Below are 16,839 nucleotides of genomic sequence, written 5' to 3'. Positions count from 1 at the left end.
TAACCACGTGCCTCTGAGCTTACTTTCATAAGTTCGTGTTTCATTATAAAGTAATACACTATCCTGGGAAAAAATAATTAAATAGAATTATATAAAGTAGAAAACTAAAACTTTCGGGGAGCCTGGGTGGCTAGTCAGTTAAGCATCCGACTTCGGCTCATGTCATGATCTCACAGTTCGTAGGTTTGAGCCCCACATTGGGCTCTGTGCTGACAGCTCAGATCCTGACGCCTGCTTCCGATTCTGCGTCTCCCTCTCTCTCTGCTCCTTTCTCACTCGCACTCCGTCTCTCTCAAAAATAACATTAAAAAAATTAAAAAAAAAAAAACTCAAATAAAAACTAAAACTCCCTACTACCCTACTTCTCAGATTTCAGTATTATGTCACACATTATAGACTCTCACCATTTTATGAAGAAAAAATTTCAGAGAATAGTATAATGAAGCCACACAAATCCTAATTCTTTACATAATGCAAGAATTACATTATGATTCATTCCACTACCATGACCATATAACTAAATTAGAAAATGCAAACATGTAAACACAAAAAATGAGACAGGTATAAGAATTTTGTCAATTCAAAACAGTATGAAGAGAAATGAATACATACCATCCCCTATTTTTTGAAAGTTCTGCTCTTCGAAAGAGATTTAGAAGATTTGAAACAGTCACTTCTGAACTGAAGTGTTGTTTAAAAATCTAAAGGGGAAAAAACGGCCATAAGTAAATTTTCACCTGCTTCAAATACATATGGTACTTGTTAAATACACTTAAAAAAATAATGAATTGTAAAGAATTCGTCTCCCAACAGTCCTTGAACTATTTCAAGGCTTTATGAGAGCTATTTCTCAAAAGTGGCATTCATAAGCCAATTTTCCATGATCCCAAGGTATTTACTATCGATAACAATTTATAAAACACTTTTCCCTTTTGAAGAACTTCTATGTAATATGAAGTTGTGCAGTCTGATTTCTCCCATAAGCTTTCCTTAACCAGGCTTAAGTCAATGCTCTCAAGAGAACAAATTTCCAATGAAGGAATAATTTCCAATATATTCCTGCCTAGAGCAGAGAATCACATGAGGAGAAAATATTTACAAATTGTGTATTTCAACAAACAACAAATTCACTCACCTCAAAAGCATTTATAGCCGACAAAACAACATCTAAACTATCATCACCTAATCGGGTTAAAACAGCTTCTTTTATGAAAGACTCATCGACATTCTCCTAAATAAGAAAAAAAATATATTTAGTTGCTGCTAAAACCTCCTAAGATTTTACCCTAGATAGGAAGCTTGGTTTTGTGAAAAGCACTCCAGATTATCAGTAAGAAATACAGGCTCTGGCCTAGATGCAAATTCAAACACTCTAAACATACCTGCACTGAACTAGATAATCTCTGAAAGGCCTTTTTATTTTTTTGTTATTTTTATTATTTTTTTTAATATGAAATTTATTGTCAAATTGGTTTCCGTACAACACCCAGTGCTCATCCCAACAGCTGCCCTCCTCAATGCTAAAGGGCCTTTATAGATGAGTAATTATTTGGTACAAACTTTTTCCAGTTTCTACTGAAAATATAATAGAATATATATAATCCAAATATAATTTTTGCATTAAGAAGTTCATCTTGTTAAATCAGAGCCTGGATATTGAGAGTGCAAAGACTCAAGAACCAGAACATCTAGGTTTAAATTCTGGCATTACCCACCTACCAGCTGTGCAACCGACTGGGTAATTTAACCTTTCCAGGTCTCACTATTCTCCTCCAGAGAACAGAGCTAGTAACAGTACCAACTCCAAAGAACTGCTACAAGATTAAACAATACACATCAGTGCTTAGAACGAGGCCTTTTACGTAGTAAACACTATTAAAGTCAGCTATTATTATCAAGATTTTTACAAGAGTGAGGACAAGCACTGCGAAGCCAGTCTGCCAAAAAGATTACTTTTTTTCATTTACAAAAGAAAATAAAGCACGTAATCATTCACAGTAACAAAAAGGTAAGATCGCAAATCAACCTAAGTATATATCCTTATCTATGGGTGGTGAAAAAAATATAACTAAATAATGCTACAAAAAATAGTAAGGCACTCTGTTGGGAGATAAAACTAAAATCCCTAGAATTCACAAACTGAAGTCCAACTTTCACATAGCAAATATCACCAAAATTTTCTAAATAGCTAGCAAGTAGTCAAATATCCCAATCTGAAGACAGTTAACCATGCTTAAATCTAAAAGGTGAATGTGTACAACGGCCTTTATTGAAACACTAACCAAATCCAGAAGTGGACAGAAAAGAAAGGGATTAAAAGAAGGACAAGAACACCTTCAGATATAATATTAGGAGCTTCTAGGAATCCTTTTTTTCATTCTAGACACTGGGATCTTCCTATCACAATGAAGACCAGTATGCTATGGTTTAATTATCCAGCAAATCACTAACGCAAACCTATCAACACCTTGTGAGACGTAATTTATGCCAGATCAGAAATGAATCAAAGCTACAGATTATAAATTTGAGTATTACATCAACCATTTTAAAGAAACATTCTTGGGGTGCCTGGGTGGCTCAGTTAGTTAAGCATCCAACTTCAGCTCAGGTCACATCTCACAGCTCATGAGTTCATGCCCTGCATCAGGCTCTGTGCTGACAGCTCAGAGCCTGGAGCCTGCTTTGGATTTTGTGTCTCCCTCTCTCTGTCTCTCCCCCGTTCATGCTCTGTCTCTCTGTCTCTGTCTCTCTCTCTCAAAAAATACGTAAATAAGATAAATGTTAAAAAAAAAAATCCTCCCAGATCCTAATGTTGCTATTATTATTTACATATCATTTTAAAACGAAGTAACACAAAAATATAAAGCAAATCAAAGATAATATAAATATAAACCAAAAAATTTTAAGTCCACTATCACAAAGCCCTGCAAAACCAAAAAACTCAAATTGAAATGAATTTACTATGGTAATTATGATTGCACTCTGAAATTAAATTCTATTTGTGATATGAATCTGGCTCTAGCTATCATGACACAAGTTCAAGTTCAGCATGTTCATACTATGGTGTGCCATGAGGACACTCGACTCTAGGACTTTTCTCTTCCAGAAATGTTCCAAATACGCAACAGTACTACATGAGAAGATTTAGATTATCACACAGATGAACACTCTTCCTTTATAGTAACTACACTACATGTCTACACCAGTTAACCCTTCAAACTCATGACTTGACAACAATGTAAAAAAAAATTAGTCCATTTGAAAGCCAGAGAAAAATTTTAAAAACATAGTATTAGTGATAAGCTCGAACAGCAAAAATTGTGACAGAATTGTTTGAATGGCTGAAGCTCAGAAAATACTGCTCCATTTCAATTACTGCAAAGTCTTGGTAAAATACCATTTTGGTATAAAGACATTATTTACAAATTAAGTTAGCCTTCGTACTTATTATTCACAGCCACCAAAATCTGAAACAAATACAACCGGAGGTACTGAAATCACGAACAGTGTTCCAAAAGCTGTAATTCCAATGTCCCCAAATACACTCATGTTGAACTTAAGAGTACCAAAGTCAAATTTCAAAACTACAACATTCTCAGATAATTGGTGAACCTCTGTAAATGATCTAGAAATCATAGTCTGAAAAACACTGAAGTAATAATCTGCAATGTGGAAACACGAATATAGAGGTTATTAGAGCATGGTTGCTCTAATAAATGGTGGCTACTGGCATGCATGGTCCAATGTACTCTCTGTGATATTTGCCTTGTGTCTGTAATTACATAATATCAATTGTAGTTGGTAAGTTCCAATTTCCTCTTCTAGAATTACACTGTGCATTTTAAGGATAAAAATATCACAAATGAAGCTATCTGAAACAAACCTCTGATGTCTTCATGATATTTTTCAGATGATTAATAGCCAGAAGTCTCACAGGAGCAAGTGGATGGTTCAGACTGAGCATCAAAGACGTATCAGAATCTGCTAAAAACTACAGAATTCATCACAATCACCAAATGATTTCACCATTAAATCTGAGCATCTGATCAAGAATAAAAACCAGAGAAAACTGCCCTAAAATGCCCAACACATTTGATAACAACCATCTAAATCCAGAAACCAAGAAGTAAAATCTTTGTCTCTAGAACGTAATGAGTTACAATAGATGAAAAAAATGAGCATTGTAAATGTTGTGATTTTGAGAGTACACTTGTGTCTATGTGTAGGTTTATTTAGTGAAGCAATTCTGTGAAGTAACTTTGTATTCATTATATGGATCTAACTTCAGACTGAGAAATACCTGAAATAAATCAGTGTATTAGCACCTAAATGAAAATATGAATTAAAAAAAATTGGTCACTGAACACAGAAAGCAATTCACCTAAATAATAAAACAATGACAGTCAAATTAATGACAACTTACCTCACTTATGTAAAAAGACTAAAAAGGAAATCTATTATCCTAATATTGGAAATGAAACTAATTAAAGATGAAGGTCTAATTACAAAAGAGAGAAACCTAAACAATCACATTTCTCCTCATAACATTTATTTTCAAGGCTAACTGTAAAAACTGCTCAAATGTCTAACTTCTAGTAGAAATAGATCGATCTAGGGTGAACTGACAGGAAATTTCTGAAGTTCTAACATGATCATGAAATTAAAATCTGCCTCCCTTATTCTCACCAGTGACCTGAACAGCTTCATGAGGCTAGTGCACACATAGCCAAAAAATAAGGACACACTGGAAACCTGAGTGAAGCCCCCTTTTGATGACTGCTAATAACATTTCCAAAACATACTTTTCCTGAAAGAAGTATCACATGCAGTTATTTACGTTGCCATGCCTTTTTCCAACACTTCAATGCATAACTGAGTTGAGGCCTCACAGCTTCCCTTCAGGGAACTAGGGAAACTGTACTAAATCTCACCTGTCCACGAAAGTTGCAAAGAAAGGAGTGAACTAGCCAATTTATCTCCAGAATTCCTTAAATAACCACACAAATATACCCATAATTGTAGTAATTCCTCCGAAGAAAAACTTACCTGATACTTTCCTCCACTTGTAGAAAGAGAGATAAACTGATGAAAAAGCTCTTGTTTTTTTAGATCTGTAACTTCTTTTAGGCGTTCCTCTAATACAACATCTAATGTTCGGGGATATCTGGGAAGAAAATAAAGAGCTAATTATTCTTAACGAAGTCACTAACCACACACATGATACGTGTATAAAAAAGATACAAATAAAACCTTAAAAGTATTCCAACACAGTAACATCTCTCTATACAAAAATGGCCCCTATTTCCTATATGAAAGTATAGGTCAAATACACTTAATCCCATACCGGTCTTCCTAAAGGTGGGGGGGGGGGGGGGGGGGGGAAACCAGCCTCTTTACAATTCATTCCCTATGTTATGATGTGACCTGTGAATCTTTTTTTTTTTTTTTTTTCAATGTTTATTTATTTTTGGGACAGAGAGAGACAGAGCATGAACGGGGGAGGGGCAGAGAGAGAGGGAGACACAGAATCGGAAACTGGCTCCAGGCTCTGAGCCATCAGCCCAGAGCCCGACGCGGGGCTCGAACTCCCGGACTGCGAGATCGTGACCTGGCTGAAGTCGGACGCTTAACCGACTGCGCCACCCAGGCGCCCCTGTGAATCTTCTTTTAATAAAACAAGACACACACATTCAACAAGGGCAGAAACACACAACTTACTTGCTTTCCAAAAGTCTGATAAGTGGAAGAAACTGTTCGTTAAGCAAAGATACTTTATCAGGACTGATTTCTTCCTGTGAACTATATGAAATATACTCTTCAAAAAGAAGGCTGCAAAACAAAACAAGTATCAGCAGACATGAGAGCTACTATTTATTGAGCACCCATTATATTTTAGATGCTTCAGAAATACTTCTGCCATATTTCCACAAGGTACCAGTCATTCTTATTTTACATATGCAAAACCAGGGCTGAGAACTCTTGTAATCTGCCTGCGATTAGAGGACAGCCATCGCAGCCAGTGCTCAGCGAGCCCTCCTGTGCCATCAACAGTAGAGCAGGTTCTCAAAGCCTGCTGGACTCCGGGGCCCACACTCTCAACAGTACTTCCCACGTCTACTCTCATTTAATCCACAAGCCAATTCCGTGAGCGAGGGGCACGAATGACACACAGCAGCAGACAGGCCAATGTTACACAACAGCAAAACCGGATCCAGGCAGTCTGACCTTCAGAACTTACTACTCTACTCTCCTGGAAATGAGAGAGGAAGGATTGAAGCCCATGTCTGACTGTAATGCCTACATTCTTTTCACTGTATCAAGTTGTCCTTTAAGTGAAAAAAGAAAATGGGAGACTGAACTATCTTTACAGAAAAGAAAGAATTTTCACTTCACACCCTCAATATTAAGTTTCTAATTGATATTTACTAAATACTAACTGCGATGCATTGTTTCAGGCATTTTTACGCAGTTATTAATAGGAATCTCAAATCAACCACTAGTTCCATGTAGCTATAACCCAAATTTAGCTTAACTATTAACTTTCCATAATCCCATTTAAGCATTAAAAACAAATTACATTTTCCTTCTGCTGCCATCATTACTGCACTAAGTAATTAATGAAATGATACGGACAAATCAAGAAATGCATCATAAAGAGAAACTGGAAGACTGTTACCCAACTCTATACTAAGCCCCAAAGATACAAATCAAAAGCATGTCAGAAATAATAGCTTACCTAGCCAGCAAATGGTCTAAGTTGTTCTTCAGTGATATATTTGTAAGTATAGCTTCTAAATGTCTCCTGTAGATTTGACCATCTGTCCCTTCAGTTTCTTCACCTTAGCATACAACATAAATTAAAATTGATGGGGCAAAATTCTTTTGCACCTACATTATTAAACTTACTTACAGCAGAAAAGTCTTCTACAGGAATCATTTTTTTTTTTTAATTTTTTTTTTTCAACATTTTTTATTTATTTTTGGGACAGAGAGAGACAGAGCATGAACGGGGGAGGGGCAGAGAGAGAGGGAGACACAGAATCGGAAACAGGCTCCAGGCTCTGAGCCATCAGCCCAGAGCCTGACGCGGGGCTCGAACTCCCGGACCGCGAGATCGTGACCTGGCTGAAGTCGGACGCTTAACCGACTGCGCCACCCAGGCGCCCCTACAGGAATCATTTTAAACCATATATATTGGTATCCAGCTTTTTACCTGTTTATAAAAGTGTATCTCAGGGGCGCCTGGGTGGCGCAGTCGGTTAAGCGTCCGACTTCAGCCAGGTCACGATCTCGCGGTCCGGGAGTTCGAGCCCCGCGTCAGGCTCTGGGCTGATGGCTCAGAGCCTGGAGCCTGTTTCCGATTCTGTGTCTCCCTCTCTCTCTGCCCCTCCCCCGTTCATGCTCTGTCTCTCTCTGTCCCAAAAATAAATAAAAAATGTTGAAAAAAAAATTTAAAAAAAAAAAGTGTATCTCACCTATTCAGCTATGTATATTTTTTACATTTTTCTATACATTACCCTCACTTATGCTTTACCTGAAATTCTCTACATTTTAAAAAACGGGTTTTCCATGCCTTATTTATAAAACAGAGGTCCAAAACATAGTTGTGCCAGGTCATATTACAAGTGGTTGAAGTTGGGACCCAAGCCTAGAGCCCAGGAAACTAGCTCTGAAAGCAGGCTCAGCATGCATCTTGATGCGCCTTACTGAACTGAGCCATCATCTTCTATTCCACATTTACTGCACATATATTACTAATCAGCTGGTAGCCCTGCCTTCAAAGATTGGGACCACATCACCACCAGAATAGGAAAAATATACTTTTATACATGCTACTCATATCTCTGACACATATCTAAACCAAGATCCGGTTAGGCAAAGCTCATTTTCCAATAAACGGACACACTTTAGAGATGTCTCCCCTAGTATGTTTTTCTTAGTCTAAGTGGCAACAGGACCAAACATTTCTTCTTGTACTTCTCTATTTATTGAAAGATAAAAAGCATATAATGGAAATAGTCATTTTTAATAACCGTTTTTACAGCTTCTTAAAAATGTGTTTTTTTTTTTTTTTAACATTTATTCATTTTTGAGAGATCGAGACAGAGCATGAGTGGGGGAGGGGCAGAGAGAGTGAAAGGGAGACACAGAATCCTAAGCAGGCCCCAGGCTCCAAGCTGCCAGCACAGAACCCGACATGGGGCTTGAACTCATGGACCGTGAGATCATACCTGAGCCTAAGTCAGACTGAGCTACCCAGGCACCCCAAAATTTGGGTTTTTTATGTATGCGATTTTCTTGGTCTGCCATGTTCAGTGACTCAAAGGACTTTTATGTTCATTGACTCCAAGGAGAAAAACTTTTTTGGCAACTAAATATTTGTCGTACATGAGTCACTGAAGTTCATTAAATATCTAAACGAGAAGGGAATGTTTTACTGGGTAACATATGTTAATCATTTTAAAATAATTCCATAGCCTTTTTAACGAAGAGATTGTTTTAAAAACACACATTAGAGGTTCCTGGGTGGCTCAGCCGATTAAGCATCTGACTCTTGGTATAGGCTTAGGTCACAGCTCACGGTTTATGGGATGGAGCTCTGTGTCAGGCTCTGCGCTGACAGTGTGGAGCCTGCTTGGGATTCTCTCTCTCCCTCTCTGTCCCTCCCCTACTTGTGCACAAACTCTCTCTCTCAAAATAAATAAACATTAAAATAGAACACACATTAAAAAGACACACCAGAATTCTGAGCATATCAATTAACAAATATCTCCTTCAACCAATGTACTCCCACCTCAAATGTTTTTCACTTTAAAAAAAAAAAAAATTACACAAAAACAATTAGCAGAAACTTGAAATATCTTACAGATATTAACAATTTAAGAGAATCTAATCTTAGACGTTACGCTTCTGGACACATAATATACAACCACGAACCTGTAATATGATTAACGATGGAGACGACCAGATGGGGAAGCATGTAACGCAGAAGAGGACTGACATCATAGACTTCAGAAATCCCATGAAGTATTGTAATAAGATCAGGAACATTACACAAATGAGGAAATGGCCTTTGAAGAAACAAGTACATAAAATGCTAACTTCAAAAGTCAGGTAATATATAGCAATTTTTAAAAAAAGTATACAATTTATCTTTGAAAAGAATTACTCAAAATACTTTCATTCTCCTGTATTTATCATCATTTCCCAATTCAATCGTACGTACTTTTTCCCAAGGCTCTCTGGCTTCTGTCTCTGCATGAGCACTATTAAGCAACCTAATCCATCCTTGATCAAAGAAGGAATTTTGGTCAACGTTTTGATGATCTGTGAAGCCAACGAATTGACGAAGGTGTCCTCCATTGTCACTTTCACAGAAATCTGACATATTATCATGTACGTTGCAGCTCTGTAATCTGGTAAAGATGATTTCAACCCCTAAATATTTTTTAAGATACAAGGAAAAATGATAAGCTGTATCTTTTAACTTTACTTAAAATGTTACTTTACCTTGACAAGTTAAAAATGCCATAAATGAGAGATTAATACTACCTAACGTACGCTGAAGGGTCAACAACTCTTCAGAATTTAGCCTCTTTTCCTGAGCACACAGAGATGAGGTTAAGTCTCTTGGATGAGAGGAGGGATCTCAGCAGGTCTCCCAACTTGAAAATCCACTACATATGCTAACAAGGGCCAACAGGCTCTTCTTTTATGGGCAAACACCCACCAGTGTAAAGGAGACTTCAGAGACAAAGACAATGGGGGCGCCTGGGAGGCTCAGTCGGTTAAGCGTCCGACTGACTCAGGTCATGATCTCACGGTCTGTGAGTTCGAGCCCCGCATGGGGCTCTGTGCTGACAGCTCAGAGCCTGGAGCCTGCTTCGGATTCTGTGTCTCCTCCTCTCTTTCTGCCCCTCCCCCACTCGTGCTCTGTTTCTCTCTCTAAAATAAATAAACATTAAAAAAAAAAAACAAAAACAAAGACAGTAATTTTGGGACACCAGCAGGAAGTGAAAGCAGTACCTAAGCAGTACCTCCACAGGGAATCTGGGAGGGTGGTAGGTAGGCAACAAAGCACCTGGGAAGAAGAAACACTGAGAAGTGGAAGTCACTGTAAAAAGAGTAAGAGCATATGCCTTGATGGAGACTTTCTAATCCATTCTGCTTCCAGTGAGTCAAGATGACTGCTAAGAAAACAAATCTGAAAGGTAATGTCAGGGCCAAATGGCCAACATTTATTCTTAATGAACCCTAAACAAGATCCCACTTTTGCAAGTTTTTAAGACAAAAAAGTCAGATTTTTTACCTAAAAATTAAATCTTGCCAACCATCTGAACTATGCTGTCAACTTAAAAATAGTTATGTCTAAGTGAAATTTTCATAAAGCCAGGAAACTCCTTCAAGTACAAAATAATCTACACACGAGCAGGACCAACCTTTTGGATGTATGGAAATAGCTTGGCGACTATATTATCCAATACGCCCTCAGCAGTCACTAGAGCAGACACGATGGTAGAAGCATAGAAAGTTAAGAGCACTCTCAACTGAGCTGAACTCCCAGGATACTCAACAAAAACCTACAACAAAAAACACAGAGCACAGGTTAAAAAAAAAAAAAAAAAAAAGGCCAATTAGATAAACATATAAGAATGTTTACAGCTCCCCTCAACTACTTCAGACTGTCATTTTTATGTTTACCATATACAACATTAAATACACAAATGCAATGGTTCAATTAAATGACAAGAATGAACAATCCTGACTTCTGATCCCCTCTTAAACAGTCACTGTAAATAGAATTTGACAAGAAACAGAGTAATTTATTTTTGAAGGAAAACACCTTTTGTGACGAAAGACTGATTCAAGCTGCTCATGTTCCAGAACAGTAGCTCGCTTAACAAAAGGAGATTATTCTAAGTACAGTTATCGGGGAATGCCTTTCTTCACTCAAAGCAAGCAATCTTTTAATGGAATCAGAGAGTCAGGGAACCAGATACTACTCACCTTCACAGATTTTGTCACCAGACTACAAATGAAATCCATGAATCCAAGATCTTTGTAGCAGTGGGTAATCAAAGTTCCCCTAGCTAAGGGCACTCCATGTTGCTGTTATAGACAGAAAGAACAAATCATCATTAGGGATACTGATCAACTGATCATTTTTTAAAGTACCTACCACAGTACAACTTTGTACTGGTGCAGTTAATACAAAATACAGTCTCTCCATATAGCTGGTGGTAGAGAGGAAATGAACATATAAAATTGTGCAAACTTTAGAAATCCAAAAGAGGTCAGCAATGGGGGTAGAGGTACTCAGTGAATACTGCCTACTTACCATGTGTTGCATTTTCATATGTATTTATCTAAATCTGAATTCTCTAGATTCTTAGGAACTCTACTAGTTAGACTGGGTTTTTGAGCCAATGTGCTGTGGTTGTCTTTGCTTTACAAGAACACTAGTAATAGAAATAGACTAGGAACCCAGAAACCTTATACTGCTATTCCCACCGCTTACACCACACATGGCATGTACGGGGTGCTCAATAAACACTGAATAACTAAAAGAAAGGAGAATCTGAAGTGAACTTTAATAGGTGAGTGGAGTTGCATACCTGAAACAAATGTGTCTAGAGAGCATCAGCGTCTGTGTGTAGAGTAGGGGAAAAAAAATGACCTTGATGTTACATTAGCAGAGGGAGTAGTTTGGTAAGCTTTATTATGGGTTGTCTTTCTCTTCTTGAACACTGACTGGTTCAAGTGCTTTACATCCAAACTCTTAAACTGTACTCCCAATTAAAAATTCCCATTCCTTTCTTTTTACTAATTCTGATCACTGACCTCACTATCATCACACATCAAATTAACTCTTTTCAAGGTCCCACAGTCTGTTAGTCTACTTTTGCCCCATCTGTGCTCCTCCTAGCCTGAATTGCCATACTTAATATTCAGTAAAATTCTTGTCAACATAAATGTACTTTCTTCTACTGTATGTTGCCAACAAAGTGAAAACGGCCAAATCAGTCATTTTATCACAAAACCATGCTAACTGATCCTTACCAGACCCTTCCTGTAAGGCAACCATCCTTTTAATCATCTCAGACTAAATGATAGCATCTTTTTTTAATCAATTTTAATAATTTCCTTAAGTCCATCATCCTTATCCTCTTAATTTTTTGAAGTATTTTTCTTTTCTTCACCTCCAATTTTTTTTTTAAAGCAATTCAGTTCCAAGATCTAAAATGTCAGACAGTAGTGTAGTGGAAAGATAATAAACTTTAAAATCAGATCTAAATTCAAATCCTAACTGTCACTTTATAGTTATTTGAACTCGGGCAAGTAATTCTCTTAGCCTGTGCTCATCTGTAAAAATAGTTTTGTGACAAACCAAGATAATATAATGAGAATTGCCTAGCCTAATGTCAGGTGCCAAGTAAATGCCAATTTCAACTAGAAGTTAGGAAATAAAAGTGATGGAGGTAATACTTGGACTACCTGTAGGAGCACTAAGGACTTCATTTTTTCCAAATTGTATCCCTTAATCAAGACCTGTAATGATTATAGACATGTCATTCAACAATCGTACCTTAACTGGTGACAACCAAAACCATTTGTGCTTTGGATTATTAATTTTCAGAAGCTGTATAACCCGTACAAATATTCTGGTCTCGTGGTATGGTAGAACACAAGCAATGAGGCTATCTTGATTATAAAGATGGATATGGAACCTGGGGGGAGAAAAGCAAGCAATCTGAAATGACACAAAACCTGCAAGCACATATTTCCTTCCATGTCCAGATTCTCCATCAACGAGCTAGAACCACCCAGAATTAAGTATCAGTAAAAACAAGTACATGACGATACGCAAGATAGAGCACTAAGTGATAAGCCTCTACTTTGCATTAAAGTACTTCTCAACAGAGGTCGTCAACTCTTATGCAGTAATAGTTTTTACTATTCAATATAAAAATTTACATCCCATTCACTTTCTCTCAACTTAAAAAAAAAAACAAAACACTATTATTAAATTAACATAACTGTGGGACCACTGTGGTCAAATCAACACAAAACCAACTGGTCAACTAGGCAGCAATGCTCGGCTCCTCTCTGTGCTCTAAAGTTCAGCTTCCTCAGCTTATCAGAATTCTAAAACCAGAAGACTAAAATCACATTACTTTCTCTGAATTAGAATAAATTGTCAGATTACAACTATATATAATTTGTCCCTAAACTTCACACAACTCTGTACTGGTCCCTCTACCATAGTAAGACAGGCTCATTAGCCACATCAGATACATTAAATCCTTTCTAGCCTTGAAGACCTAGCTCAAATGCTTCCGTGTTCAGGATGCTTTTCCTGATTCTCCCAGCGAAGTGATTCCTCTTATTTCTACTACACGTTAAACTTATTCGCCAAGATGCTACTTTCTTCGTGAAGCTTTCCTCAACTACTTCAGGCAGCACAACAGCCCCAAACTTTGCATACACCTTTACTTCAAAACAATAACCAAGGGCAGCCTATTTAACCTTGTGTTGACTCTAATGTTTACTTAATAAATAAGTTACATGAATAAATTAAAAAAAGTACTCCTTATGCTCATCATCCCAGCTAATGCTGGGGGGAAGGAATTAAATGCTAGAAGAAAAAGGGAAATATTACAGAATTGCTATTTTCTGTCTGATGACTCTAGTGCTCTGATCATCAGAAGACCCAAGTTAAACTTAACGTTTTCTTAATGACTCACTTGCGTCCAGAAGGGAAATCACTTTATCCCCATGTCTCCAATTAATGAAATAAAGCTCTTTCTACTTTTAAAACATACAACACATGGCAGAATAAACCAAAGTGTGTAAGCTGTGATGTGATGCCAATTCAGTGAGGAAATAAACTTGAATATCCTTACTAAGACAATTTCCAACGAGTCAAACCCTGGAAACAGTCTTGTATCTCAGATCACTAGTTGTGTGACTAGGTAAGTTAACCCCTCTATGCCTCAATTTTGTAAGGTGTCCAATGGGGATAACACACGTACCTTCCCGTAGGAATGCTGTGAGCACTGAGACGGTGCGCGCAAAGTGCTTACCACAGAACCTGGTATGTAAATGCTCAATGTACATTAGCTATTGTTGTTTTTCTTACGTTACGGTATTTTAGAGAACACCGTTTGCTTCTTCCCAAAGCACTGGTTTTGTTATTTTGGCAAGAAAGAAGTTTAATAATATCCTTTGGTCCAAATATGCGGTAACAGTTCGTAGTGGCAAAGTGACGTGAGCTCCTTGGAACTAATATAGTTGGTCTATTAACTCAAGATCTCCAGTAGTTGTATTTCTGTCAACAAAAAGGAGTTTAACAGAATGGCAAGCTTATCTCATCTTACAGACATCGTGTTAACCTCTTCATAGACCTAATTTCTCAGCTTTAAATTGGCTTGTGTTCTCATTACCTAATTTTTAAAAAAAGATCACAGTTGTTAGCCCATAGTTATTTCTGTAAATTAATTTGTTACCTGTGAATCAACCACTCCAGACACTTCTGTGCTGGCTTCAGCAGGAAGTAAGGGGACAAGTGAATAAGGAATAATGAAATGTTTTCATCCAGCTGTTTGTTCACTGCTTTGGTCTGAACGCTGCGCTCCAATGTTTTTGCCAGCTGGCTGAACAACGGTGCTTCAAACTGCTCAAAGGAAGGATCGATCCCAAGCAGCTCTTCCAGGCCAGTGCATCCTAGGAAAAGGACAGTGTATTTTTAACAATTCTTTGCAAGCAAACTCAGTTTTACTTATCCCTAAAAATCTTGTATAACCTGTAATACAGTCCCAAACATAGATTTCTAGTTTTCAACATAAAAAACAAATCATCTCCCCAACCAGAACACAAAGTTCTGCCTGGCAGGTACCATTCTTTAAAAAAAAAAAATTAAAAAAAAAATCCCTTGCAAGAATCAGGCCAGTTCCGGTAGGAATTGGGAAGACTCCTTCTCGACCCCAGCCACGCCTCCAGCCTCTTTTTGACTGTCCACTCCACACATTAATTAACCTCCCAACCTTTGTCTCTTCATCTGTGAAATTCAGATACTGCCACGTTTCAAGCATCAAGCGCATAGTTATTTGTTATCCTCTTTCTCTGAACAACATAAGTCAACAAATTGGAAACTCTTAACGGAAGAGGGAGGGTCAGAAGAGAAAACAAGACGGCAACAACCCCAAAACAGGTGCTTCGAAGACCTTTTCTTAATTAACGGGTAGCTCACCAATGGCAAAAGCGGTGTCCCTGTCGATGGTGGCCGCTTCCTTGGGGTCAAACAACAAAGAAGCAACTTCATCTCTCGATAACAGACTGCGGTCACTCTGAGGGAGGGCGAGGCGTTGGAGTTGCTGGGCTAAGGACGTCATCTCCCACGCAGGCGGATTTCTAAAAACACAGGCTAAAAAACAAAGACACTGTGAGAAGTCTCTAGAAAACCACAGGTGGCTGAACCACGAGCCTCTAATGCCTCGCATACAGGTAACTTTCTTCGCACTCAGCGGCGTCACGGACACACAGCCGGCTGCCCCGGGACTCACGGACCCCAGGGTACAGACGCCACAGCAACAGCGTTAACGCAGGTTCCTGGGGCCGCGCCGTGGCTTTCTTCAGCCCCGACCACGCGAGACTCGAAAACCCGCGGACACCTCACCCTTCCTTGGTACACCGTCTACTCCCCTGCAGCTCCTGCTCACCGAGAGCTCGAATTCGGGACGCAAGTCCGGAGTGACCAGCCTTCACGGCAGTTCCCACATGCTACCAAAGCGGCCGGCTCTCGCCCGGAAATTCAAAGCATGCTTCACAGGAGCTTCCGGTTTCAGGCACTACGGCAAGAGAAGAGGTACAAGCTTGCCAGAAATACGATACGATGGCTCCGCCTCCCTGCGTCGAAGCCCCGCCCCTTCGCCGTGCCAGATTTCAGGCTCTGGGTCTGGGTTGGGTCCGGCTCCGGTGCTGGGGCTGGCGGTCCGCGCCGGGCTTTGTGCCTGAGGGTTTCAGTCTCAGGGCTAGCCTTTTGTGAGCGTTAGGGATCTGTAGCTGGAACCATTCATTCAACATACGTTTATCCAGCTTTCACTGTGTACCAGCAGATTAGCCAGCGGTTAAAAATGTGACCTATGAAGTCACGTTGAGTGGGCTCAAATCCCGGCGCTAGCGCCCCTGAGCTCCACCGAATTATTTCAGCTGAGTTTGTTACCTTCTCTATGAAGTGGGGAAAGGCTGAGAATTTCATGAGGTGAGCTGCTGATCGAACGAAGCGAGCCGCTCTATGAATGGTGGTTGCCACCGCCTTGGATCTTGGGGACCATCCTGTCACCGACCACTTTGCATTCCTGGAAAACGCATACTTAATTTTTTAAATTTTATTTTAAAGTTAACCCTGTTGAGATACAATATACAAACCAAATTGCCCAACTCAGTTCAACAGTTCTATGAGTTTTAACAAATGCAGATGTAACTCTCTCCCCATTCAGGACATAGGAAGTTTCCATTGCCTCCAAAAGTTTCCTCTTGCCCCTTTGCTGTGATGCCCACTCCTACTCCTGGCCGCAGGCAACCACTGGTCTTGGCATCATTATAGGTTAATGTTGCTGAATAATATTCTTAATATACAGGTTAATGGTGCTGAATAACATGGCTATACCACCATCTGTTTCCGAAGCAGGTGGTAGGTACTTCAGAAGGAAGCGGAGTGGTCTCTCCAAGAAGCTATCCAGGTCGCTGGAGTAATTGGATATCCTACATCTCTTTCTGGATGCATTCATTACTCTCAAGAGGTGGAACTTTCTTCCGTACCAGGATGTCACTCTTTCA

General features: G+C 38.9%; 1 protein-coding gene across 3 annotated transcripts in view; it reads right to left on the bottom strand.

Moving 5' to 3' along the window:
* The window catches only part of HEATR1 (HEAT repeat containing 1), a 52,261-nt gene extending 36,456 nt beyond the window's left edge, over nucleotides 1-15,805 (bottom strand). For 2 of the 3 annotated variants that reach the window (XM_047824642.1, XM_047824644.1), the window contains exons 1-14: nucleotides 15,720-15,805; nucleotides 15,251-15,424; nucleotides 14,508-14,724; nucleotides 12,587-12,728; nucleotides 11,008-11,109; nucleotides 10,440-10,580; nucleotides 9,227-9,438; nucleotides 8,938-9,071; nucleotides 6,737-6,839; nucleotides 5,719-5,829; nucleotides 5,047-5,164; nucleotides 3,884-3,991; nucleotides 1,136-1,231; nucleotides 613-701 (exon numbers count right to left, since the gene is read on the bottom strand). In XM_047824642.1, coding sequence (XP_047680598.1) covers nucleotides 613-701; nucleotides 1,136-1,231; nucleotides 3,884-3,991; nucleotides 5,047-5,164; nucleotides 5,719-5,829; nucleotides 6,737-6,839; nucleotides 8,938-9,071; nucleotides 9,227-9,438; nucleotides 10,440-10,580; nucleotides 11,008-11,109; nucleotides 12,587-12,728; nucleotides 14,508-14,724; nucleotides 15,251-15,392 — 1,715 coding nt within the window. In that variant the 5' untranslated portion in view covers nucleotides 15,393-15,424; nucleotides 15,720-15,805. The remainder of the gene's footprint in view (nucleotides 1-612; nucleotides 702-1,135; nucleotides 1,232-3,883; nucleotides 3,992-5,046; nucleotides 5,165-5,718; nucleotides 5,830-6,736; nucleotides 6,840-8,937; nucleotides 9,072-9,226; nucleotides 9,439-10,439; nucleotides 10,581-11,007; nucleotides 11,110-12,586; nucleotides 12,729-14,507; nucleotides 14,725-15,250; nucleotides 15,425-15,719) is intronic. The other variant, XM_047824643.1, reaches the window with a different exon arrangement.
* Nucleotides 15,806-16,839: the final 1,034 nt, after the last annotated feature.

The sequence above is a fragment of the Prionailurus viverrinus genome, chromosome D2, assembly GCF_022837055.1.
Source record: "Prionailurus viverrinus isolate Anna chromosome D2, UM_Priviv_1.0, whole genome shotgun sequence".
Classification (NCBI taxonomy): Eukaryota; Metazoa; Chordata; class Mammalia; order Carnivora; family Felidae; genus Prionailurus; species Prionailurus viverrinus.
The sequence above is the reverse complement of the archived record's forward strand: the minus strand, read 5'-3'. Positions and strand labels throughout refer to the sequence as shown.